Source organism: Rhineura floridana, chromosome 6 (assembly GCF_030035675.1).
Source record: "Rhineura floridana isolate rRhiFlo1 chromosome 6, rRhiFlo1.hap2, whole genome shotgun sequence".
In the NCBI taxonomy this organism is placed as follows: domain Eukaryota; kingdom Metazoa; phylum Chordata; class Lepidosauria; order Squamata; family Rhineuridae; genus Rhineura; species Rhineura floridana.
Genome location: NC_084485.1, coordinates 50,931,900 through 50,957,758, shown reverse-complemented (window position 1 = coordinate 50,957,758; position 25,859 = coordinate 50,931,900). Strand labels below are relative to the sequence as shown.

At 42.8% G+C, this 25,859-nt stretch overlaps 1 protein-coding gene across 1 annotated transcript in view; it reads left to right on the top strand.

The window, feature by feature from the left end:
• MYBPH (myosin binding protein H) overlaps nt 1-25,859 on the top strand; it is a gene marked incomplete at its 5' end in the record, with an annotated part of 57,185 nt that overhangs the window by 22,021 nt on the left and 9,305 nt on the right. The window contains 6 exons of the mRNA XM_061631815.1: nt 3,534-3,622; nt 7,128-7,326; nt 14,260-14,399; nt 22,651-22,810; nt 23,646-23,782; nt 25,315-25,501. Of these exons, the coding sequence (XP_061487799.1) occupies nt 3,534-3,622; nt 7,128-7,326; nt 14,260-14,399; nt 22,651-22,810; nt 23,646-23,782; nt 25,315-25,501 (912 nt within the window). The remainder of the gene's footprint in view (nt 1-3,533; nt 3,623-7,127; nt 7,327-14,259; nt 14,400-22,650; nt 22,811-23,645; nt 23,783-25,314; nt 25,502-25,859) is intronic.

Below are 25,859 nucleotides of genomic sequence, written 5' to 3'. Positions count from 1 at the left end.
GGCCATTAGCTGTAACAACAATTATACCAACATATTAGACCAGTCTCCAGGTTTGAAGTCTTCCCTCAGCAAACTGCTGTCTGTGGGTCTGCTGACATCATTGGGTCTCAGCCCACTAGACATCAGCAACACTGCAGTTTGCAATGGGTAGCTGCAATTTGTCCACCATGATGTCCTGATGAAGTACTGCTCTGGGGAAATGTAGGAAGTTTAAAATGATAGGCAGCTTCCTAGACTTAGCTGCTGTTGCCAGGTACACCACAGCTGTGAGCAGGTGGAATAGGCAGGTAGGAGGGCCAAAACAGACACCAGCACTGGTGCGATCCAGGCGGACATCACTGCTGGTGCTGTGGAGGGGGCATGTTGATGCTGACTCTGATAATAGCACAGAATAAAATCCCAGGCTAACAGTACACACATAGTTTTATCCAGTATAGATAACTCAGTTATCCAGGTGACTACAAGATGAGAATTTATTGTGAGTAGTCTTGGTTTGTCATTGTGGAGGCGGGACACTAACTCAGTTCTAGGCTTTTATATATGGTCCTTTAATTCCAGATGAGGAAAATGAACATCCAGTGTTCATTCGTCTCTGCCCATCAAGATGCTGGGGGAGAATTGGAGGAGTCTTGAGGAAAACTCCAAGACAGGAGTTTACTCAGGCAATGCTCAGTCTAGAAATGACTCTCCTTACTCTTAGCCAGGGAGCCTTTTTATATCTCACAGAAGTACACCTCCAACAGGTGAAGAGGATCACAGAGCCAAAACACATTGTACATTGCTTTGCAAACAAAAAACAAACCCCTAAATATTGCATCACTTCCATATTTTCATTTGGCAACAATTATGTATTTTCTTGCAATTTGCACCAGTACTTTTGATTCTTTAATTAAAATGGAAGAAGCTTTCTACACACATTTTGAGTAACGGAGCAATAATTGAGTAATTTATGTGGCATATCCTTTGGGACTACACAACGAATAGTTATGTTTTGCAATAAATACTGAGAGATGCTAGCAGTTGCACAAAGCTATTTTAGAATAAGCAGGTGTGAATCCAGCTTATTGTTCATGAAGATTCTATTTAGCAACTGGCAACATCAAGTCCTCCAGTTTATATAAGAATACTAGTATTCAACACTAGTCCTACACAGAGTATACCTACTGAAGTTAATAGACATGACAAACTTAGATTCATTCATTTTAGTAGGTCTGCTCTAAGGTGAATACAGCCCCAAGTATTAACTTCCTCATCTTGGCTCAGCTAGGGATCTGCTGGCATAAGTCCCTCAATCCAGTTGAGCCAGAGCTGTGCTGGCTCAACTGATAGAATTATTCCAGTGAAGTCCCCAAAATTGGGATTCAGGCCTGGAAACTGCCTTGGTCACCCTGTATGATGACCTGTGTTGGGAGAGAGATGGGGAGTGTGACTCTGTTGATCCTCCTTGATCTTTCAGTGGCTTTTGATACCATTGATCATTGTGTCCTTCTGGAGCGACTGTCCAAGTTGGGTTTTGGGGACATCACATTACACTGGCTCCATTCTTACTTGGATGGATGGCTCCAGAAGGTGGTTCTTGAGGAGCATTGCTGAGCTCCATGGGCTCTCCAGTATGGAGCTCCACAGGGGTTGGTTCTGTTCCCCATGTTGTTTAACATTTACATGAAACTCTGAATGGGGTCATATGGAGTTTGGGAGTGCATTGTCATCAGTATGCTGATGACACACAACTCTATTTCTCCTTTTCATCTTCTGCAGGTGTGGCAGTGGATGTACTAAATCGGTGCTGGGTTGTGTTAATGAACTGGATGAGGGCCATTAAACTGAAGCTTAATCCAGATAAGACTGAGATGCTGTTGGTGGGTGGTTCCTCTGCAACTGAGTGGTGCGCGGCCTGCCCTAGATGGGGTCACACACCCTCTGAAGGAGCAGGTTCATAGTTTGGGAGTTCTCCTGGATCCACTGCTGTTGCTTGAGTCACAGGTGGTCTCAGTGGTGCGGAGTGCCTTCCATCAGCTTAGGCAGGTGGCTCAACTGCGACCCTATCTGGACAGGGATAACCTGGCTACAGTAATCTGCTCTGGTAACCTCAGGGTTGAATTATTGCAATGCACTTTACGTGGGGCTGCCTTTGAAAATGGTTCAGAAGCTTCAATCAGTGCAGAATGCAGCTGCCCGATTGTTCATGGTTTCAAGGCAAACAGAGCATATAACACCAATCCTGTTACAATTGCCTTGGCTACTTATACATTTCTGAGCCCAAGTCAAAGTGCTGGTTTTGACCAATGAAGCTCTATACAGCTCAGGACCGCAATAAATTTTGCAATGCATCTCCCAATATGAACCTACCCAGACCCTTAGATCTTCCTCTGAGGCCCTTCTGCAGATCCCCCTTTTGAGGGAAGTTCAGAGGGCGGTGACAAGAGAGAGGGCCTTTTCAGTTGTGGTTCCCCATCTGTGGAATATGCTCCCCAGTGAGGTCCGCCTTGCGCCATCATTGACATCTTTTTGGCACCAGGTAAAGGCATATCTTTTCTCCCAGGCATTTGATAGATTGAGATGATGTGGGTTTTTTTTAATATGCTGCCAAGCCTTCCTGTATCTGTGTGGGGGTGATATTGCTATTGTTTTGTTTATTGTTATGTTTTAATAGTTATTTTATTTGTTTTGTTTTAACATTGTGTAAGTCACTTGGGGACCTTCGGGTATCAAATGACTAATAAATTTAATAAATAATAATTATTGATAATAATAATAAATAATTACCCCTACTCCAAATCTCTTTCAGCTCATTCACATGATCTGGCAACCTAGTGGAAGTTACATGGCAAATAGGGTGGTATAAGTCAACTCTATTTTAAAGGCTTGCTATCCCTCTTCCAGGCTTGGGCTGGCTCAGTGACAGTAGCCCCATGCCTGAACTGAGTTTGGAATTAGGTTACTTATGCCGGCTTAATTTATGCCTATTTCCGGTACTTAGGATCGGGGTGTAGTTGTCCAGGGTCTCAGGTGTGTGTGTGTTGTAGACCTTTTACTTTTTTGTGAGCAGGGTCCGAGCAGGGTCTCTGTGACTCTAGCATCCTGTGAGCCTATCAGCATGAAAAGGGAGTATCCTAGCCACTGAGAAAAATCTTATAACATGCATCTTTGACCTTTCCTGCTGATTGGAGCCAATTAGAGTGAAAGGAGGTGACTTAGCCACTGAGAAGAGTCTTCTCAGTAGCTAACACTATCCCCTTTCATGCTTATTGGCTGCTAGGGATGTCTATTGTGGGAGAAGGCATTAACAAAGATCTCATGCTCAACCTCACAGCAAAAAAGGAGAAGGGGCATGGCTATGACTAACATGAAGGGACCCTGCACTTCTGAATTCGCTACTATACTACTGCTTAGGATTGCTGTGTTAAGCATTAGCATCTCTAAGTGTTTGAGGCAAAGTGAGTGTTCCAGGCAAAGGGGATTCATCCATCTGTGATTCCACAACAGACTTCTGAAATACCAATGACAGACTGCAATAATTCTGCTTTGTCCAGAGCACCCCAAGATCCGACTGCCACGCTACTTGAGAGAATTATACATGAGGACTGTGGGAGATGTGGTGAATCTGATGATTCCTTTCTGGGTACGTAGATCATGACTCTTGTTTATGCCTTTTGCCCTTTGGGCTTTGAAGAGTATTGGTCAAGAAGGTAACAATAGTGGAGAAACTGAAACAGTTGCAGACAGATTGCAAAGGAAGACTAGCCCTGAGGATGGTTTCAGTGGACAGAAGGAAGAGTTCAGCAACCCAAAGCAGGATCCATAAGGGAGCAGTTTGATCTGACTTTAAATAATTAAAAACAAAACAGTACATAGGCAGTGGAGCAACACTTCTTGGAAGGCTACACAACAGAAGCCCTCCAAAAGCCTTCCAAAGTTAAGAACCAAATGCTTGGGAGAAGAGAAATGTTTTTGCCTTGCGTCTTAAGATATTGATGGCGCCAGGGATATCTCCATAGGGAGAGTGTTTCTGCCACTGAAAAGGCCTATTCTCATGTTGCCAACTCTCCTCACTTCCTTTGGAGGGCGCACACACAAAGAAAGGCCTCCAATGCCAAGTGCAGGGACTGGGTTGGTACATATAGGGAGAGGCAGTCCTTGAGGTATTGGGGTCCTGAGCTGTATAAGGCTTTATAGGTCAAAACTGGCACTTTGAATTGAGCCCAGAAACTAATTGGTAGCCAGTGCAGTTGCACCAGAATAGGGGTTATGTACTCAAACTAGCTTATCCTGGTGAACAGTCTGGCAGCTGAATTCTGCACCAGCTGCAGTTTCTGAGCTGTCTTCAAAGGCAGCCCCACATCTAATACATTGCAGTAAGCTAACTGAGAGGTTGCCAGAGCACAGACAACAGAAGTCAGACTATCCCTGTGCAGATAGGATGAGGAAATACTAGATCTTGAGAAGAAATGTATATTAGGACAAGGTAGGACTACAAACTAGCATGTGCTAGAATTCCCTCCAATTCGGATTTGGTACTGAATTTTCCATTAATTCACTTACTGTCTATTGTTGCAGATCAGATTTTTATGTAGTGATTTTCTGTGGCTATTTTCCAAAATTGATTTTTTTAAAATCTGCCTGTAAAATATTGATATTAAGAACAATAATTGTATCAATATTCCCTTTCAAACTATCAATATTCCCTTTCAAAATATTGATATTTCCTTTAAAATTATTGATATTTCCTTTCAAAATATCGCTATTAGTATCAATATTTTTAGGAAAGAGAAAATGAATCGATAAAAGCAGTGGATAGCAGACAAAGAACAAACTTGAATCGATACTGGCCTGTAGGTCAACGGAATGCTTTCAAATCGGCACCGGCCATGAATCTCAACCTTACTATAAACAAGGTACTCTGCACTAGGGATGTGCTAGAATTCCACCCAATTCGAATTTGGTACCAAATTTTCCATCATTTCACTTAATCGCTATAGTTGTGAATCGTATTTTTATGCAGTAATTTTCCATGGATATTTTCAGATTTTTTAAAAAAAGTCTGTCTCTAAGATATTGATACTAATATCGATATTTCTTTTAATTTATTGACATTTCCTATCAAAATATTGACATTTCCTTTAAAAATATCAATGTTGCTATCAATATTTTTTCCCAAGGGGAAAAAATGAATGAGTAAAAGCAGCAGCTAGCCGGCAAAGAACAAACTTGAATTGATACCAGCCTGTCAGGTCAATGGACTGCTTTTGAACCAGCTCTGGCCAACTGATCCTATTCCTATTCTACGCAAGCCACTGAACCCCAGGCTGTAATGTGTAAACAAGCCTAAGCTGCATTTGGCTGATACATATTTTACAAAGGTATTTCATCTGTCCATTGCAAGTCATGCAAAGCCCATCAGCTCTTGGTAGCCTCCTAATTCCTGAAAGCAGATGAAAAAGTGTCTTTTGTTTTCTTTGATTTTTTTTTGGCACTACATTCTGACACAGGATTTCCTTCTACCTTCCTCTGATTTAAAGAGCTCTTATCTAACAGAATACCTCTACATTGTAATCAAGTTTGTTATCTGCATTTGGATGGCACAGGCAATATGTTCCAGTCAGGCACGGACGGGGGTAGGGGATTGTAGCCCAGAGCCTAAAATAGATCTCTACCAAAAATAGGGAGCACAAGCCATATGGAGTGGCATAGAGAGGCTTGTAACAGAGTATAGCACTCCATGCATTTTCTCAGTTCTTGGGTATTTGTAGACATACGATGGATCTAGGCCCCTCCCTTAAAGGGCCAGCTGTCAGAAGCAACTGCATTTGACCCATATTCATACTAGCTTCAGCTGCCTCTGTGTATTTTGTAGGGGAGGGGACTTCAGAGCTCAGGGGTTTTGGCAAAAAAACCTCAGTATGAGCATTTGTGTCTCTCTAATGCAGGGACACCTAGACACATAAATGCTTTTGCAATTGCCCTGCCTCTAGTGATAGGGAAGAAATTAGATTCAGTTTGCATTTAAAGTCAAATCTATCAAATCCACATTTTCTGGAACATAAGAAAAGCCTGCTGGATCAGGCTAGTGGCTCATTTAGCCCAGCATCCTGTTCTCATACTGACCAACTAAATGCCTGTGGGAAACCGGTAAGCAGGACCTGAGCGCAAGAGCACTCTCCCCTCTTGCAGTTTCCAACAATTGATATTGAGAAGCAAACGGCCTCGTGAGAACTGAAGCACAGCCATCCTTTGAAATTAGCATGTATCTGAATTTTGCAATGCAGTTCTCTACGAATATATACAAAAGTACATATATTAGGGGAAAATACGTATGCAAATGAAAAAAAAACATACAAAATGCACTATACTAGGAGAAATTGCTTGCAAAAATATGTACATTTGTCAAACCTGCATACAAAAATGTATGTATTAGGAGAAATTCACACGTAAATGTTGAAGAATTTTCATGAGGATTTAAAAAAAATGCAAATTGCTGCAGAAATTTAGAGAACTGAATTTAAGATTGCAAAAATGAGAAACCGAGGAACCAACATTGACAGATCTTTCCACCTCTACCTGCCTCTGAATAAGAATCTGAAAAATGTCATGGCTTATTGCATCACAGTTTAATCATGCGTGACTAGAAAGTGGAAGCCAATGAGCCATTGTTTCTAGAGTAAAATTTGGGTTCCCAAACAGTCATGATGAGTATGGCTTTTTCCCATGAGACCATCAATCTTATACACTAGTTTGGCTTGGGCACATGACGCAAGTGAGCTTCTAAAATCCTGCCACAGACATTCTGCTTAATAGTGTTTTACTGAGGACTGATCTACTCAAGGTCACTATTTATTTATTTATTTATTTGAATATTTATGACCACTTCCATGAAGAATTTCAACACAGTTCACACAATAAAACCACAATAAAGTATTCAGTAAAATCTAATCAGTAAAATCCAATTAATAAAGTCAAATCAAAACTAGACAATGTAATTATAAGAGGAACACCAGGAGCCTTCATAATCATGGAAGACCAGCAGCTGTCCATAGCTGACAAGTCACTGTGTGTTCCTAAGAGTTAGTGGCTAGACAAATAGAACAAAACCAAGTTCTACTAATTATTTTCCATATACTTTTCCTTAGGGAAAGCCAAAGCCACAGGTGACCTGGACCAAAGAAGGCCAACCTTTGGATCTCAAGCGAGTGAATGTGCGCAACAGTGAGAGGGACTCCATCTTCTTTATCCGTGAAGCACAGCGCAAGGATTCTGGAAAATATGAAATAACCGTTAAGATCTTAGATGAACTAGAAGACAAGGCTACCGTTGATCTACAGGTGATTGGTAAGGGCAATGAAACTATATGGTTTGATTTACTATCTAAAGTTTGCGTAGCTCAAGTATATTTTCCTTTGCAGCAAGATTCTCTAAAGTAAGAGCCACAGAGTGCTGTTTTCCATGTGGCAGTTAGCTGGGCCTGGCATCATTGCAGGAGGGAGTGGTTCCAGCTGCCTTGAAAGAGGCGGTGATCCGACCACTCCTGAAAAAGCCCACCCTGCATCCATTGGTTTGTGACAACTACCGACCAGTTGCAAATACCCCCTTTTTAGGGAAGATGATTGAGAGGGTTGTGGCACAGCAATTGCAAGTACTCTTGGATGAAACAGATTATCTTGACCCATCCGAGTCTGGGTTCAGGCCTGGTTATGGGACTGAATAGGCCTTGGTCACACACCCTGATGGATGACCTTTATCGGGAGAAGGACGGGGAGTGCAACCCTGTTATTCTTACTTGATCTCTCAGTGGCTTTTGATACCATTGACCATGGTATCCTTCTGGGCCGACTTGGTGAGCTGGGTATTGGAGGCACTGTTTTACAGTGGTTCCGATCCTATCTCCAGGGTCGCTCTCAGAGAAGAGCATTGGGTGACTGTCTTTCGGACCCCTGGCAGTTGTGCTGTGGAGTGCCGCAGGGTACCATCTTGTCCCCCATGCTGTTTAACATCTATATGAAGCCGCTGGGAGCAGTCATCAGGAGCTTTGGGGCTAGGTGTCAGCAGTATCCTGATGATACCCAGCTCTATTTCTCCGTAACATCTGAATCAGGAGAGGCCGTGCAAGCCCTGGACCGGTGATTGAACTCGGTGGTGGACTGGATGAGGGCCAATAAACTGAGTCTGAATCCTAGCAAGACAGAGGCACTGTGGGTTGGTGGTTCCCGAGTTTGGATAGTTGGTCAGTTGCCTGCTTTGGATGGGGTCGTACTCCCTCTGAAAGAGCAGGTCCGTAGCCTGGGGGTGCTCCTGGATCCATCTTTGTCACTAGAGGCCCAGGTGACCTCCGTGACTAGGAGTGCCTTTTACCAGCTTCGGCTAGTAAGACAGCTGTGGCTGTTTCTGGACTGGGATAGCCTGATCACTGTTGTCCACACACTGGTAACCTCCAGGCTGGATTACTGTAATGTGCTGTATGTGGGGCTGTCCTTGAGGTTGGTCTGGAAACTGCAGCTAGTGCAAAATGCTGCGGCGAGACTGCTCACTGGGGCAGGGTATCGGCAACATGTCACCCCACTGCTGAAAGCATTGCACTGGCTGCCCATTTGCTACCGGGCCAAGTTCAAGGTTCTAGTTTTGGTGTACAAAGGCCTATACAGCTTGGGACCAGGTTACCTGAAAGACTGTCTTATCCCTTATATAAGCAGTCGATCACTGCCCTCTGCACATGAGGGCCTCCTGCAGATACCATCTTATCAGGAGGTTTGTTCTGCACAATATAGGAAACGGACCTTTAGTGTGGCTGCACCTACCCTGTGGAATTCCCTCCCCTTGAATATTAGGCAGGCGCCATCTCTGCTGTCTTTTCGGCACCTTTTGAAGACTTTCTTCTTTCAACAAGCCTTTTGAGTTGAGACCTATCCCAGTCTGCGTTTGTGTTAGAATTGCTTGTTAATATGTGTTTTTTTAATAATGTTTTAACCCTTTTTAAAAAGATTTTTTAAAGCTTTTTTAAAAACCTTTTTAATGTTGTTTTGTTTTAATGTATTTTAAGGTCTGTTTTTATGATGTTTTTAAGTGTTTTTAGCGCTTCTGTTTGTCACCCTGGGCTCCTGCTGGGAGGAAGGGCGGGATATAAATCATATAATAAATAAATAGATAAATAAATAACTAGGCCAGAGTTTGGAAGATTACTTTTAAAAAGTAATAAATTACAATTACTGCTACTGTTACATGGCCCCAGAAAGTAATAAATTACCATTACAATTACAATTGCTCTGAAAGGAACTGATTACTTTACCGTTACTCAAAAGTAATCTCCACAATTACACTTAAGTTACTTTTTTAAAAAATGAAGTGTATACAAGGTGCTGGGCCTTGGCTGCTGCACATCTAAGTAGCCTGAAACATCATTAAAAATAAACACACTCACACAGAGGGTAGTAGACTATTTTCCCCCATAAAATTAACAGAATGGCATAACAGCATCTCACATCCACCCCCTCACACCCACCCCAGCACTGGTTATACCCCAACACACATACTTTTTCACTCAAAATCAGATTTTACACTTGAAATGCTGGTTTTACAATACATTTCTGTTATGTCTCATCTTTGCTCAAAGAGCACGTCAGACAAGTAATGTCTTTTTACAGCCATTACGTTGCCACCTGTACTGAACAGGTGTTCTACTGCAGTGCCTGAAGGCATGCCTGTATTGTGCTGCTAAAAACACTGCATCACCCCTTTCAACTAAAACATATTTTGATCAATATGGCAATCCTCTATCATCCAAGAAAAATGCAAACTTTAGTACTTTACTAGTTGCCTTTGTAATTTTTTCTTTCAACAGTATAATTTAGAGGTAACCTAATCCTGTACATACTTACCTGGGAGTAAATCCCATTGAACTCATTGGGTAGACATGTATGCATGATTGAACTGTCAGAGGTAGAACTTAAGAGACATAATGTAGGTAAACAGAAGGTGCACATATCAAAAGTAATCCACCAGAATAAAAGTTATCCCTTCTCCTGCAATTAAAAATATTGTCTTGCACACCATGTAGTTAAACTATGGAATTTGCTATCCCAAGAAGCAATGATGGGCACCAACTTGGTTGGCTTTAAAAGAGGATTAGACAAATTCATGGAGGATAAAGCGGCACCTAGCAATGATGGCTATGTTCTGCTTCCACTGTCAGAGACAGTCTGCTTCTGAATAACAGTTGCTGGGAATACAAGTGAGGAGAGTGCTGCTCGTGCACTCAGGTCCTGCTTGTGGGCTTCCCTTTAGGGCATCTGGTTGGCCACTGTGAGAACAGGATGTTGAACTAGATGGGCCACTGGCTGGATCCAGCAGGTTGTTCTGATGTTCTTGTATGTTTTGGAACAAACAACAAAAGTTACTTGTGAGGCCTTACAGACCAGGGATAGCCAACATGGTGCCCTCCAGATGTTGTAGGACTACAATTTCCATCATCCCTGATAATTGGTTATGTTGTCTGAGACTGATGGGAGCTGTAGTCCAACAACATCTGGAGGGCACTATGTTGATGACCCAGTTAAATGAACACAACTCCCTTCCCAGTTACCCACCTGCTTCAAACATGTCCAGAAAAGTATGTCTCTTAAAATCTATGTCTGACAGAGTGTTCCTTTCAGAGGTGAAAATTAATTTGCAATCCTATATAACTATCCATTTAACTCAGCCTTTCCCAACCAGTGTGCCTCCAGATGTTGGACCACAACTCCCATCAGCCTCAGCCAGCATTGCCAATGGTCAGGAAGATGGGAGTTGTGGTCCAACAACATCTGGAGGCACACTGGTTGGGAAAGGCTGATTTAACTCAATGAGGCTTAATTCGGAGTAGACATATATAGGACTAGACTCCACCAGAATACATTTCAGCATTTTAGGGGCAATACTTTATTAATGCTGTGCCAACTACAACTACGAACTGCTGCTGATGTACACATACTGTCTCAGCCTGTTACCTCTTTGTTGTAAAGATATATGGGGGGAGGGAATGGCAATGGGCATGGCATTCACAGATCAAAAGTAAATCTGGGGAGGGAGCACACACAACTAATAAGATGTCTGACAGACAGAATGTTAACAGCTGACGCTTTCCTCATCATTGTATTTCCATAGCAGAAAAGGCTTACCCCATTTAATTTCTACCTCCCCCACAGCTGTTAAATTCACAAGATTCCCTGATCTCCTGCAGTGCCAACCCTAAACCAGGCAAAGAACTCAAGTTAAAATAAATCTACAAAATTTGGGCAATTTTTTTTTAAAAAAAGAACATCTGTAACTGTATGAAATACAACATTCTCAGGCTAAAAGAAGCGATGAGACAATAGACATAAAACACCCACACACAAGACCTCGACAAACAGCAACAAAAATACTCAGAGCAGGGAGCATCTTCACATTTTAAATTTTTACTCAGTGTTTTTGCTTATTTTACCTTGGGCCAGTCCCTAACTCTCAGCCTAACCTACTTCACGTGGCTGTTGTGAAGATACAGAAGGCAGAATTAAAATGGCTCCAAAAGGAGACTAAGGCTGCAATCCAATACATGTCTACTCAGAAGTAAACTCCATTGGGTTCAATGGGACTTAGTTCCAGGTAAGTGTGTACTCCAATACACACTTACCTGGGAGTAAATCCCATTAAACACAATGGAACTTACTTCTGAGTAGATACGTATTGGATTGCAGGTTAGTCCTTGTATTGTAGGCAACAAATTTTACTTGCCTTAACCGAATTGATGTATCTTTGTACTATAAAGTGTCATATTTTTCTCTCTCCCCCCCCCAAATTAGTACAGCTTCAAGGCTTCAACTAGTCCTTATCTGGCCTAATTTGTGCAATCCTATACCCAATTTGATTTACCTGGGAGTTAGCTCATTAAACATAAACAGACTTACTTCTGAGTAGACATGCTGTTACATTACCTATACAATGATTTTTAACAAGTGCCTGGACAAGCACCTGTTTGGAACTCTTCGCATTTGCCTTGAGGAGGAGGATTTTTTAATTTGTTCAAAAGAACTTCCAGGAAATACCTTCCTCAGAAGACAAAGATGCATCCTGGTTGTTAGGAAGGACCCTAGCTGCTTGCTGCTGCAACTTCTGCCTGCCCCTCGCTTGTGAGGAAGCTTTTGGCTATGCTCCTTGCTCTCTCAGCAACCCTGCTACTTCTGGGTGGCTAGTGAGCAGCGGCAACTAGCTACCAGTGGTGGCCACTTGTCTCTCCACTGGTAAGAGAGGGGAGGAAAGAAGGAGGGGAGGGAGGCAGAAGCCACCACTCAGAGCTTTGCGCGCCAAACCACATGCAAACTCCCCCCACACACACACACTCTCTCTCTCTCACCCAGCACTCAACCACCCCCACCCCCGGACCCTGCCCTCCCACAAAGCAAACATTTTCCCTTGGGGTGCAAAAAAGTTAAAATACTGCAAATGCAGCAAAGTAGCCAGGGAGGGCTACTCCCTTGCACCAAGTGCAAACACAGTATTCACACACACACATAACGTCATCTCTCACCACTGTTCTTCATGTCCATTTATTTATTATTTATTTATTATTTGATTTATATCCCGCCCTTCCTTCGAGTAGGAGCCCAGGGCGGCAAACAAAAGCACTAAAAACACTTTAAAATATCATAAAAACAGACTTTAAAATACATTAAAACAAAACATCTTTAAAAAAGTTTTTTAAAAAGCTTCAAAAACATTTTTAAAGGTTTAAAAACCGTTTTTAAAAGGTTTAAAAACATTTTTTTTTTAAAAAAGTAGGTTTAAAAACATATTAAAAAGCAATTCCAACACAGATACAGACTGGGATAAGGTCTCAACTTAAAAGGCTTGTTGAAAGAGGAAGGTCTTCAGTAGGCACAGAAAAGATAACAGAGATGGCTCCTGTCTAATATTTAATGTCCATACTGCTGCTGCCTCCTTCCCTTCAGCTCCTTTCTCCCTCCACCTCATTCTTCTCCACCACCATCCATTTTTTTAATAATTGTTTTCTGCACTCCACCCCCGTCTTGCTCTCCACCTCCTCCATCGTCGCCTCCTAAACACCCACAGGGCATGAGGGAACTGTTCAGAAGCTCATGATTTTCATCCACATATCATAGGAGTGGAATGTTTCTCCTGCTCCCCCCCCCCACAGCAACGCCCAAAAGCAATGCTGGAATAATTACAGCTCAAAAGTAATAAAATTACTCCTCATGGTATTATAATCAAAATGTAAAGAAATCACCCACTCATTCCTAAAAAAAAGTAATAAATTACAAGTAATTCATTTTTCTGAATTAGGCATTGGAGCATGTGGCACTTATGTCATTATGTGTTTTCTGGTTTTGAATCCATTACACAATTGTGTAAGAGAGAAGAACTATATGAAAAAAAGCATTTGTTGCCAATATTAAAGCTACACCTGAATGTGGGCAGCTCATGAGTGAGGAATGTATTCCAGTGCAGTTATAGATTTTCTCCTCCTTCTGGATAGCTGAATTGGCTGCTCTCTGTTTTATCTGGTACCCTGCTGAATTGCTCTGTCCTATGCTGTGGCAGGTATTTATTTATTTATTTATTTATTTATAGAATTTATTAGTCGCCCATCTGGCTGGCTGTCCAGCCACTCTGGGCGACGTACAACTTAGGCATATAATACCTAGACATTGAAAATCTAAAAACAATGAAGATAAAATCTAGCCCACCCCAAAAGCCTGCCTGAAGAGCCAGGTCTTCAAGGCCCGGCGGAAACTCATCATAGAAGGGGCATGGCGGAGATCATTTGGGAGGGAGTTCCACAGGGTGGGGGCCACAACTGAAAAAGCCCTCTCTCTCGTCCTCACCAGTTTGGCTGTTTTGACTGATGGGATGGAGAGAAGGTCTTTTGAGGCTGATCTTGTTGGGCGGCATAGCTGATGATGCTGGAGGCGCTCCTTTAGATAGACTGGGCCGAAACCGTATAGGGTTTTAAAGGTCAAAACCAACACCTTGAATTGGGCCCGGTAAGCAACTGGTAACCAGTGCAGCTCTTTTAGCACTGGAGTAATATGATCTCACCGGTAGCTGCCTTTAATCAGGCGCGCCGCCGCGTTCTGTACCAGTTGCAGCTTCCGGACCGCTTTCAAGGGTAGCCCCATGTAGAGCGCATTACAGTAGTCTAGGCGAGAGGAGACCAGGGCATGTACCAGGTACAAGGTAACACTGTCATGATGTTTCAGAAGTAATGGGTCTACACTGTGTGGCTTATCTTTTCAGAGAGGCCAGGCCCACCTGAGAACCTGAAGTTGGTGGATGTATGGGGCTTTAATGTGGCATTGGAATGGAGCCCACCCAGAGATAATGGCAATGCAGATCTCAAAGGTTACACAGTCCAAAAAGCAGACATGAAGACTGGTGTAAGTACTGGGGACTGGGAAAGATACAGCCCAGAAAAAAGGGTATATGGGAATGCAAGTTCATGCAAAGATTAGGGGTGGGTCCTGAAACCATCACTCCAAACAATGTCCTTAGATGGATTTAGTTAAACTACTGCAAAACCCCTTGTGACATTACTTGTCTTTCAGAATCTCTCTCTTGAATTAGCTGAAATTGTACCATAATCCTTCATCGATAGAATTTTATTATTTATTTATTAAATATATATCCTGCCCTTCCTCCCGAAAGGAGTCCTAGATGGCAGACAGCAAGTGATAAAAAAACATCTTAAAAACAAAACGTCTTTTAAAAATATTTAAAAACAATTTTAGTATGGATGCAGACTGGAATAAAAGTATCTACTTAAAAGATTTGTTGGAATTGATTCTAGCAATCCAGTATCTGAGTCAAATGTGCCCCAAGAAAGCCATACAAATAAAATACCTGGTAGAAGTTATCAAGTGTGGCATTTGCAAGAAAAAACAATAATTTCTTTATTGAGACCTTCCATTTCCAGTTAAACAATAAAGGTTTGTCACTGAGGTCAACAATACCCCACAATAACAATGTAAAGTACAAAAAACGACACAAACAGTATATGAGGTCTGATTGGTCCTACAGTGTTTTTTAAAAAATAAAGAAACATATTGTGCCACTAACATAAATAATCTAGCTGTAACGCTTGCACATGTGTAACCATGAAACAATCATGAGTTGTGAATTATCGGTAACAACAACAACAAATCTCTCAGATTATAGGATATACTAACACCACATTTCATGGCAGCAGAAGTAGAACAGACAAAATAGTTTCATAAAGCACATAATTGCTATGATTTTCTGTTGTTACATCAACTGCAATAACAGTACCAGTTGTTTACCGGGCCCAATTCAAAGTGTTGGTGTTAACCTTTAAAGCCCTACACGGTTTCAGTCCAGTTTATCTAAAGGAGCGCCTCCAGCATCATCAAATATGCCGCCTGACGAGATCAGCCTCACAAGACCTTCTCTCAGTCCCGCCAGTTAAAACAGCTAGGCTGGTGCGGACCAGAGAGAGGGCATTTTCGATTGTGGCCCCCACCCTCTGGAATTCTCTGCCATGTGACCTTCGTCATGCCCCCTCCCTGGTAGGTTTCCGCCGAGAATTGAAAACCTGGCTGTTTAGGCGGGCCTACGGGACTTTTGGGTAATCTAGTTTTATTCTGTAAAGATGTGGGCGGGTTTAGATTAAGTAGAGTTTGATGTTGTATTTGTATTTATATGTTATATTTTAATTTTCTGTACGTCGCCTAGAGTGGCCGTTAATTCGGCCAGATAGGCGATTTAGAAATAAAATTTTATTTATTATTATTATTTCTCAATACCTGCCCGCGATGCTGGGGCATCTTTTCTCTTCCCCACATGTATATCTGCATCATAAACATATGAGGTTTTGGAATCACCAAACTTTTATGCCATACTTGGCAGGTTTGGATGGCATATAGTGTGTTATTGGACATCTTCCTTTGAATGGCATTAATTGTTCATTAATTATACCATTCTCATATGGCATGAAACATTGTGGGAGAGTGTTGATCAACATATCCCACAGGTTGCCTATAGGAGCCAGCACTGGGAACATCTCTGGAATTTGTTGGTGGGGGGGTTGCTATCAGTTATCATCCTCTCAAACCAAAGAGGAAGTTAACTGATGGTAATTCCCCACTCCGCTACACATACACAAAACCAAAATGAATTCCAGAGAGGATGTTACCAGTGCTTAGATCATATTTTGCAGTCCAAGGTTAGTGTTTGCAATCCTCAACAGTACCCTAGAAGGAAAATTCCAGGAATCAGGTTATGGTGCTCAGAGCATAAGATGGAGCCTACAGGACCAATGTGAACCTGATTAGGGAACAGCAGGAAATCCACATAACAGGCAACAGCAAAAGATATTGTGGTTGGCCTGGGAACTTTTGGAAAAAAGAATTGTGGAGGTATGACAGCAGACAAGGATACCCATTTTGTTCTTCATTTCATTGCCGCAAATGGAGCCCAACCATCCAGCCACCCCACTAACATGAAATAAGAGGGTTGACAACAAGGGCCTAGTTAACAGCATAATGGTTGTAGTGTGGTCTTTGATCTAAGATCTGCATGGTGACAATATCATTAAGTGTGGGGTCTTGATTCAAAGTCCAGATTAGCTTTCTGGGCATCCAAAGGATGTCTGGGAAATCGGTTTGCTCTGTATTAGTCCCAGGTTGGATATGGAAGTGTTTGCCCATCTCTTTGTTAAACCAAAATGCAGTGATATGAGATTACATGGTTCACTAAATTCTGTGAGGATTCTAGTTGAGCAGTCACACCATAGCTCTGGCATTTTGTTTGGATCCCATAGCTCAGTTGTGCACAGGCTCTGAGCTGCAATCATGGGTGAGATCATGTGTGTCTGTTGTGAGACATCAGGAAGCCAGTGTACAATCAATGTGCAAATATAGACACATCTTTAGTGCTTCTGTTGACACTTGGTCAAACACCTGGATTTACTGAGGATTATGGTGTGACTCCTACTGGTTTCTATAGTTTATGATGTTACTTCTATAATTAGAATGTTTATATAGTTTAGAATGTTTTTTATGTCTTTTGGAGTTATTATTTAGTTAATTTATATACCACTTTCTATTTCAACAGAAATCTCTAAGCAGTATACAAATCCCAACAAAAAGGAATCAATATAAAAATACAGTACTAATTCCACATTCAAAACCAACAATACTAATAATAATGACCATAATGATAATAATTGCACATTTTAAATGCAATAAATATCTCTAAAAATGTACATAAGTAAAACAACTAAGAACCTCAAAAACAAATTGTATACAAAACATCAAAATATATCAAGATACATCAAAATAGAACATAACTATAATACATCATGAACATTTCATAAATACTACCAAAAACATCACCAAAATCATTCACCTACACAACTTTATATCCACACAATACAAAACTAAACTGCACAAAGCACTCAACAATCTCCTTACAACTGCCACATGATTCCATCCACTCAATTCTCACTTCAACAAAATACTCCAGAATTGAGCTAATGAATAACTAACCAATAATAACGTACAGAAAAATAGGTCAGCTATATAAAAACAACCCAATAGCAGCAGAAAATAACATGAAACGTAAGGTTTCCTCCCCATTCCCTCATCCTACCTTGGAGCCCCCTGAACATGCCCAAGCAAATGCACTCCATAGCTATGAAACCTTTACTGCTAGGTAGCACAGTTACTTGTTTGCTACGTTTCTTTCCTACCATTCCTCAAAAGAGCTCAATCAGCATACATGTTCCATCCCCAGGTTATCTTCATAAGAACAATGTGAAGGTAGGATAGGCTGAGAAGAATGACTGACCCCACACCTCCAGTGTGCTTCATTACTGAATGGAGATTGAACTCAGGTCTCCCAATTCCAAATCCCAACTACTACACCATGCTAGCTCTCACTTAGTTTATAGACCCTGTTTTGTTTGAGTGGCAAAATACCTTTCAGCAGCCCTTACCACATTCTGGAGAATAGAATGAACCATGGCAATGCAGAATTTGGCCACAGCTGGTGTAGACAGTGGAAATGAGAAAAGGAAAAAGAACATTGCTTAGAGCGCCCTCTCCCACATTGTGGAGCCTGGTCTGCACCTTGGTACACCAGTGAGCAAAGGGCAATGAAACAGGCTGGACGACGGCTAGAGCGCAAGTGGGGAAAGACATGCTGTGAGGCTGATCGGGCACGAGTAAAACATCGTAACCATGCCTACCGTGTGGTGGTGAGGGCGGCGAAGAAGGCCCACTTCTCTGCCTCCATTGCATCCTCAAGTAGCCATCCGGTGGAGCTTTTCCATATTGTCAGGAGTCTGTTGACATCAACTCCAGGCAATGGAGTTTTAGACCCTTCGGAGGCCCACTGCGAATTGTTTGCTAGGAACTTTGAGGGTAAAGTTGCTCGTGTCCGTAGCAGTCTTGATGCCCCATCCACATCTACTGTAGTCCCCAATGAGGTATCCAGTGCAAAGTCTGCTGCAACTTCTTGGGAATGGTTTCAGTTGATGTGGCCTGATGACGTGGACAAGGTGCTTGTGATGATGTGGCCAGCAACGTGTCCTCTCGACCCTTGCCTTTCTTGGCTTATTAAAGCTTGCCGAGGGGGTTTGACCAAGTGGATCCAGAGTGTGGTCAATGCATCATTGCAGGATGGAGTGGTTCCAGGCGCCTTGAAGGAGGCGGTGATCTGACCTGAAAAAACCCACCCTGGACCCATTGGTTTATGATAACTATCAACCGGTTGCAAATACCCCCTCTTTAGGGAAGGTGATTGAGAGGGTTGTAGCGCAGCAATTGCAAATACTCTTGGATGAAAAAGATTATCTAGACCCATCCCAGTCTGGGTTCAGGCCTGGTTATGGGACTGAATCGGCCTTGGTCGCCTTGATGGATGACCTTTATCGGAAGAAGGACAGGGGGAGTGTGACCCTGTTATTCTCACTTGATCTCTCAGCGGCTTTTGATACCATTGACCATGGTATCCTTCTGGGCTGACTTGGTGAGCTGGGTATTGGAGGCACCGTTTTACAGTGGTTCCGATCCTATCTCCAAGGTCGCTCTCAGAGAATAGCATTGGGTGACTGTCTTTCGGCCCCCTGGCAGTTGTGCCGTGGAGTGCCGCAGGGTACCACCTTGTCCCCCATGCTGTTTAACATCTATATGAAGCTCTTCGGAGCAGTCATCAGGAGCTTTGGAGTGAGGTGTCAGCAATATGCTGACGACACCCAGCTCTATTTCTCCATAACATCTGAATCAGGAGAGGCCATGCAAGCCCTGGACTGGTGATTGGACTCGGTGGTGGGCTGGATGCGGGCCAATAAACTGAGTCTGAATCCTAGCAAGACGGAGGCGCTATGGGTTGGTGGTTCCCGAGTTCGGATAATTGGTCAGTTGCTTTTGGTTGTACTCCCTCTGAAAGAGGAGGTCCATAGTCTGGGGGTGCTCCTGGATCCATCTTTGTCACTAGAGGCCCAGGTGAGCTCTGTGGCTAGGAGTGCCTTTTACCAGCTTCAGCTGGTAAGACAGCTGTGGCCGTTTCTGGTCCGGGATAGCCTGACCACTGTTGTCCACGCACTGGTAAACTCTAGGCTTGATTACTGTGATGCGCTCTATGTGGGGCTGCCCTCGAGGTTGGTCCGGAAGTGCAGCTAGTGCAAAATGCAGCGGCGAGACTGCTCACTGGGGCAGGGTATTGCCAACATGTAACCCCGCTGCTGAAAGCATTGCACTGGCTGCCCATTTGCTACCGGGCCAAGTTCAAGGTTCTAGTTTTGGTGTACAAAGGCCTATACAGCTTGGGACCAGGTTACCTGAAAGACTGTCTTATCCCTTATATAAGCAGTCGATCACTGCCCTCTGCACATGAGGGCCTCCTGCAGATACCATCTTATCAGGAGGTTTGTTCTGCACAATATAGGAAACGGACCTTTAGTGTGGCTGCACCTACCCTGTGGAATTCCCTCCCTTTAAATATTAGGCAGGCGCCATCTCTGCTATCTTTTCGGCGCCGTTTGAAGACTTTCCTCTTCCAACAAGCCTTTTGAGTTGAGATCTGTCCCAGTCTGTGTCTGCGTTAGAATTGCTTTAACCCTTTTTTTAAAAAGATGTTTTTAAAGTTTTTTTAAAATGTTTTTAACGTTTTGTTTTAATGTATTCTAAGGTCTTTTTATGATGTTTTAAAGTGTTTTTCATGTTTCTGTTTGCCGCCCTGGGCTCCTGCTAGAAGGAAGGGCGGGGTATAAATAGAATGATAAATAAATAAATAAATAACTTTTATGCTTTTATGGTTTTTTAAAATATTGAATCAACAACAGTACAATAAGAAGGTATAGTTTGGTCTATGACCGTAAATAAAAATCAATCAATCAATAAGAAGGTAAATTAGGATTAAAAAAGACTTCGTTTGCACTGATTTTTTGAAAAATAACCAACCTAAATAACTCTCCAAATATATCCATATTTAGTCATAACAAATCTTTCCTTTGAGAACATTTTCCTCTCTAATCCTCCATCAGCTGTATTTATTTCAGAAATGGCAATAGATCAGCGTTTGCCTTTGTAACAGAGCTTTGTTCCTGGGGTCCAATTGCACCCTCTCTGGAAAAATTGACACCCTTAGCTATTTCTGCACACCTGATGCTATGACATATGCCTCACTTCAGTTGCTTTGTGGAATAATTGTTAAGTGTTTTTAAAGATTTGGTATGTACATGCTTTTGCCTTGCCACATGTGAGATGCCTATGAGTCTTTTCGCCCATGTACACACTTTGGGGAACAAGGGCCAGCTGTGGATCTTCTGGTTTCCCATTGTAAACATGAAGTGGGGAAAAACACGTAACCATCTTATGTAATGGGATAGAAGCAGTTACATGCTAAATTTTTAACATGTACCAGTGTCTGATGTGTCTTATGAAGCAGCTCAGCACAGTCTTGCTTTTCCAGCACTATCTTCTTAGCCTTTCTCTCTCTCTCTCTCTCTCTCTCTCTCTCTCTCCACAATGTCACTGCTGCCCTTTAGCAGGGCTGAATGTGCCACATTCTCCCCTCCCCCCACACTCTTTTGGGAGACGATTCAAGGTGGCCTCTCCCAGGGAGAGAGGATCTTGGGAATCTCATGGGTGCCCAATATGAAGAGGCAATCAAGCTGCTGTTTAAGCCTGCTTTGATGCCTCGACTTCCTCCTTCTCTTTTCCACAGCCTTCAGCTTGGGGGGTCTTTGGGACGGTCTTTTAGGCTGTCATGCGCACCTTGGTGAATGCTGGACAGAGGGATCTGGGTGCACATATTGGGTCACATACCTATGGCTCACTTAGTAGGGAGGAAGAATTTTCTTTCAATCTTTGGCTGGGGAGCCATGGAATGCGGCTGTTAACATGCCCAGGAGAGTGCAGGGATGTTTCCCTCATATTTGTTAATTTAATACCCACCTGCTCACACTTAGATAATTTGATTATTATTTGGTAGATCTTCTGTTGTTATATTTGAATAAGTATGACCTTTCCACCATGACTTTGCTTGGAAGAGTCTTCTTCCAAGGTGTGTTGGCAATCCCTCCTTCCACTTCAAATTGCCTTCTCCACATATAAACAAAAAAAGCATTCTGTGCCTTCCCCAGGCTGAGAGTCCATTCAGTTATTCAGAAAAACAACACAGTCAGGGTACAGCCATCCTAGGAATAGACCATTTCAAATTTAGTGACCAGGGGGTGATATGTGTGTGTGCATGTATTGAAACCTTATACACCACTTTTCATTTATAAATTTTAAAAGTGGTTCATAATATACATAAGGCTTGCTAAAATTAACACACCCAAAATTAAAACACCCAGATCATCATAAAATATCACTGTTTCCAAATGTGCAGTTATTCTCTTACTTCTCTGAGAGAATCAAAGGCCTCCATACAAGATACAGAACCTTTTGCAAATACAAGGGTTGTTCAGTGCAGCAAGTTAGCATTTCTTAGTGTAGCCCACATCAATTTCAAGTAAGAATGTGCCAATGGGAGAACATGCTAGGAGAGAGGATGAGGTTTTTTTCTGTTTTACCAGTGTTGCACATAATGAGGGGTAGTTTGCTGTGCAAAGGAGAATTCCAGTCATTATTCCCCACTCCACTCCAAAAGAAACACCTAGAGCAGTGCAGTGTGTGGCCCCAGGGGGAGGGGGAGGAGAGACTCTTTTCTATCTGTTTGCTAATTGTATTGTGGGCTGTTTTTCACTTCTTAGAGAACCACTGGAGAAGCAGTAGAGAAAACTACATGGCTAAGTAACACGTTACATCAAAAGATATATCTTTGGTTCAACAGATCAGGATGAGGACTGCGGCATTTGGGGAGGGGAGGTTAAACCTTTCCTCTCATGCTACAGTCCCATCTAAAATCCCCCCCCCCGTGTGCTGTGTGGCACGGAAGTGAAGCTCTCATTGGTGCTGTTGCCTCCCTCCCCACTCATTTGCCTTCATGGGGAAAAATGCAGCACCCCAGGGTAAATTGGTCAGCTGTTCCATAGATCTTGGCTTGGGGAGGTTTCTTTTGTTGGTATATTTAACAAGTCCGTTTTTGAGGGATTCTTGAGGGCAGTCATGTGCCCTGAACCTGAACCATTTCATGTCTAAAAGGTTGGCCTTTCTTGCTTTCCAGCAATGGTTCACAGTTCTGGAACACTACAACCATACCAGCTGCACAGTCTCCGATCTCATAATTGGCAATAGCTACTCCTTCCGAGTTTTTTCAGAGAACCCCTGTGGCCTCAGTGAGAAGCCTGCTGTCACCAAGGATGTGGCTCACATCAAAAAATCAGGTAGGGGCCAAAAAAGCAGAATAGGAAAGAGGAGGTGGTGGAAATCTATCCCTTTCCCTGTAGGACTAACGGTCATGTGGATGAAAGGTCAAGCATGGAAGGCAGTCGTGGCAGCCAAACTGGTCCAGCCAGATTACCTAAAGCAGGGGTGGGGGGCCTTTTTCAACCCTAGGACCACATTCCCTGAAGGGCAACCTTCAGGAAGCTGCATGCCAGTGGGTGGGGCCAGAGGAAAAGTAGGTGGAACCAGCAGGTAAAGTGGGCAAAGCAATGCACGTGGCTCTTGTTCAGTATGCTACATTCCAGCCATGCAAAAGTACTCAAGGAGGGGTCAGTGAGAGGATGGTCTGAGGAGAGGCAATGTGGCTTGGAAGAGGGACATGGCCTGAGGAAAGTCCTGAATGCTGTATAGAGAGGCTTGGAGGACCGTTTTTAGTCCACAGGCTGGAGGGTCCTTTATTTATTTATTTACAAAAGTTATATACTACTTGATTGCTAAAAAACAACTTCTGAGTGATTTACAAGAAGCATGATCTAAACCCAGACAGGCTATGGCTCAGGCTGGGAGGCGTGAGAGAGTGAGACATAGTAGTGCAGCTGGGGGGAAAATAGGAATGTTTCTTTTCTGCCTGTCAAGGAGAGGTCAATTACAAATGTATATATAGCAGGAGACAGACGATAGTTTTTTCAGAGAGCCGAAGATGGTGTGAAAGAGGAACTGAAGCTCATGGTCTGTACGCTTCTTTTGACAAACAGTGCTGCCACATTTTTGTGTTTCAAAAAGCATAAAAACCTGCTCTTCCTCTAACATGTATCTATCTGCCTGTTTTTTCAGCTATCATGCACAAATCAGAGAAGGTCAATAGCAGGGATTTGTCTGAACCTCCAAAATTCACCCAGCCTCTCACTGACAGAACTACCACCCGGGGCTATAGTACCCAGCTTGTCTGTTGTGTCCGGGGATTCCCAATGGTGAGTACTGCTGTTGGTTGGGAGCTCACTGAACAGTGACCCAACTGTAGTAATACTGGATCCTATAATGGGTGCAAGGAGAGAGAACTGACGTATTTTCTTTGGTAGACAAGGTGGGTTTACCTTTTTCGTTATGGAAATAAATCAGTAGATCAATCTATCTCAGGTCTGTGCCATTTTTGCATGTGTTCATTCATAAGTCCACATTAATCTGCAAACATTTTTTTTTAAATCTGCATTTAAGTATGTTTTCAAATACGTATTTTTGAACATGTTTTCTTTCAAAATACACTTTTCTAGTTTTATTTCAAAATACAGATTTGGATAAATATCTTTTTTTTGAGCTGAGATCTGCATCGCAGCATTCAGAGAAGTGTGAAATCTAATGGATAGCTACATTCCAATGAACACATTAGTCGAGGAGGTATTGATCAGGCCAGATTTATCAGAATTTGCAGACATCAAAGTCCTCAAGCCTCTTGTGCTTAGTGTGGCTCCCCCTCCCATTAACCCATCTTTGGTTTTGCTGAAAGAGATGCATCCTGATCCCCAGCTGTAAAGGCCACCTCCTCTGAAGTTTTGCATGATAGAGCAGGGTCCCAAAACTGGTTTGTCAGCTTCATTCAGGCAGTCCATGGTGTATCTGTAGAAACACCGTTAAAAACTACAGCATCTAGCACAGCACATTACAATTGCGAAGCAGGCAGAAAAATCATTAAATGTTCTGTCAGTACCCAAGTGGTCCATTGGGCAAAAAGTCTGGGGACCACTGTGGTAGAACAGTGGAAAGGATATATTCAAATAACTGTTGTCAGCCCAGGTTCTAATCCTAGCTTTACCATAGACTGTACAATGTTGGTTGTGAGATTATATATAATTCACTCTGTCCATGACAGGGCTCCTTTACCGCAAAGAAAGAACATTTTCTTGTAATTGAGATGGAAAAATATGCTTTCTACCAGCTTCCTGAATGCCCAGCAATTTCCCAGAAACTGATAGAGATGCTCATAAGTTAAAAATAAAATACAGATGGGCACATGCACAAGTGCCATCTTGTTCCGACAGACATGGGATGGGTGTTGCAGTCTATCACAAGACTGGGAGATTGTCAGTGGCATCCAGCATAAATTAGTCCCAGTGAGTTATATTCAACATAGAGCTACCTCAGGGTCCCATCAGCTCAAGGATTACAGGTAGTGAAATAGGACTCCCCCCCCCCACTCCTCACATGCCCTAATTCTATTCTTGGAGTTCCCCCAACCCCCCAGAGCAGATTTGGGGAGGGGAAGGGAGGGAGGGCAAGTCCCATTGTGCTAGCAGTAATCCTTGCATTGACGAGATGTGTTTGTTGAATATTGCCCAGTGAGTCTACAGACAGGAGGGTTAAAGGTGGAAACGTAATGAGGGGCAGATATTGTGTAGAAAACTATAACTAAGTAGGGGAAAGCTGCTGCTCACCTGGGACCGATTAATATCCCCGTTCCACTTTTGTTGGAGATTTGTATCTATTCAGGATCTTAACTCTATTTCAGCCCAAAGTGATCTGGATGAAAAACCAAATGGAGATTCGAGAAGACCCCAAGTATCTCGCCCTCATGAACCAAGGTGTTTGCTCTCTAGAAATCCGCAAGCCTAGCCCTTTTGATGGTGGTGTCTATACCTGCAAAGCTGTGAATCCTTTGGGGGAAGCTTCTGTAGACTGCAGGCTGAATGTAAAAGGTATGCATGTGCTGTCTCGGTTGTTTAGATGTAATTGTCATTGCCTGATGTAATTGCTAAGATTTTCAAAGGGAAGTGTGGCAGTTCTGGGTGAATTCCACTGTGACTTGGAAACGGTTGTCCCTTATGGGAATTCCAGCCATGATCATGTAATGAATTATTTCAACCCCCTGGTGAGATGTGATTGACAGGCAGGGTGTGTTGTTAGATGCAACTGAAAGCTGGTGCTTTGCCATCCATTTGCTTGGATTCTGGCAGCCATTTCCATCTGGGACATTCCCAGAATCACTTTCATACATTGTTAATGCTGGTTTTCAGGATTGATGGCCCGTCATACAAAACGTCTTTCTTGATTCCC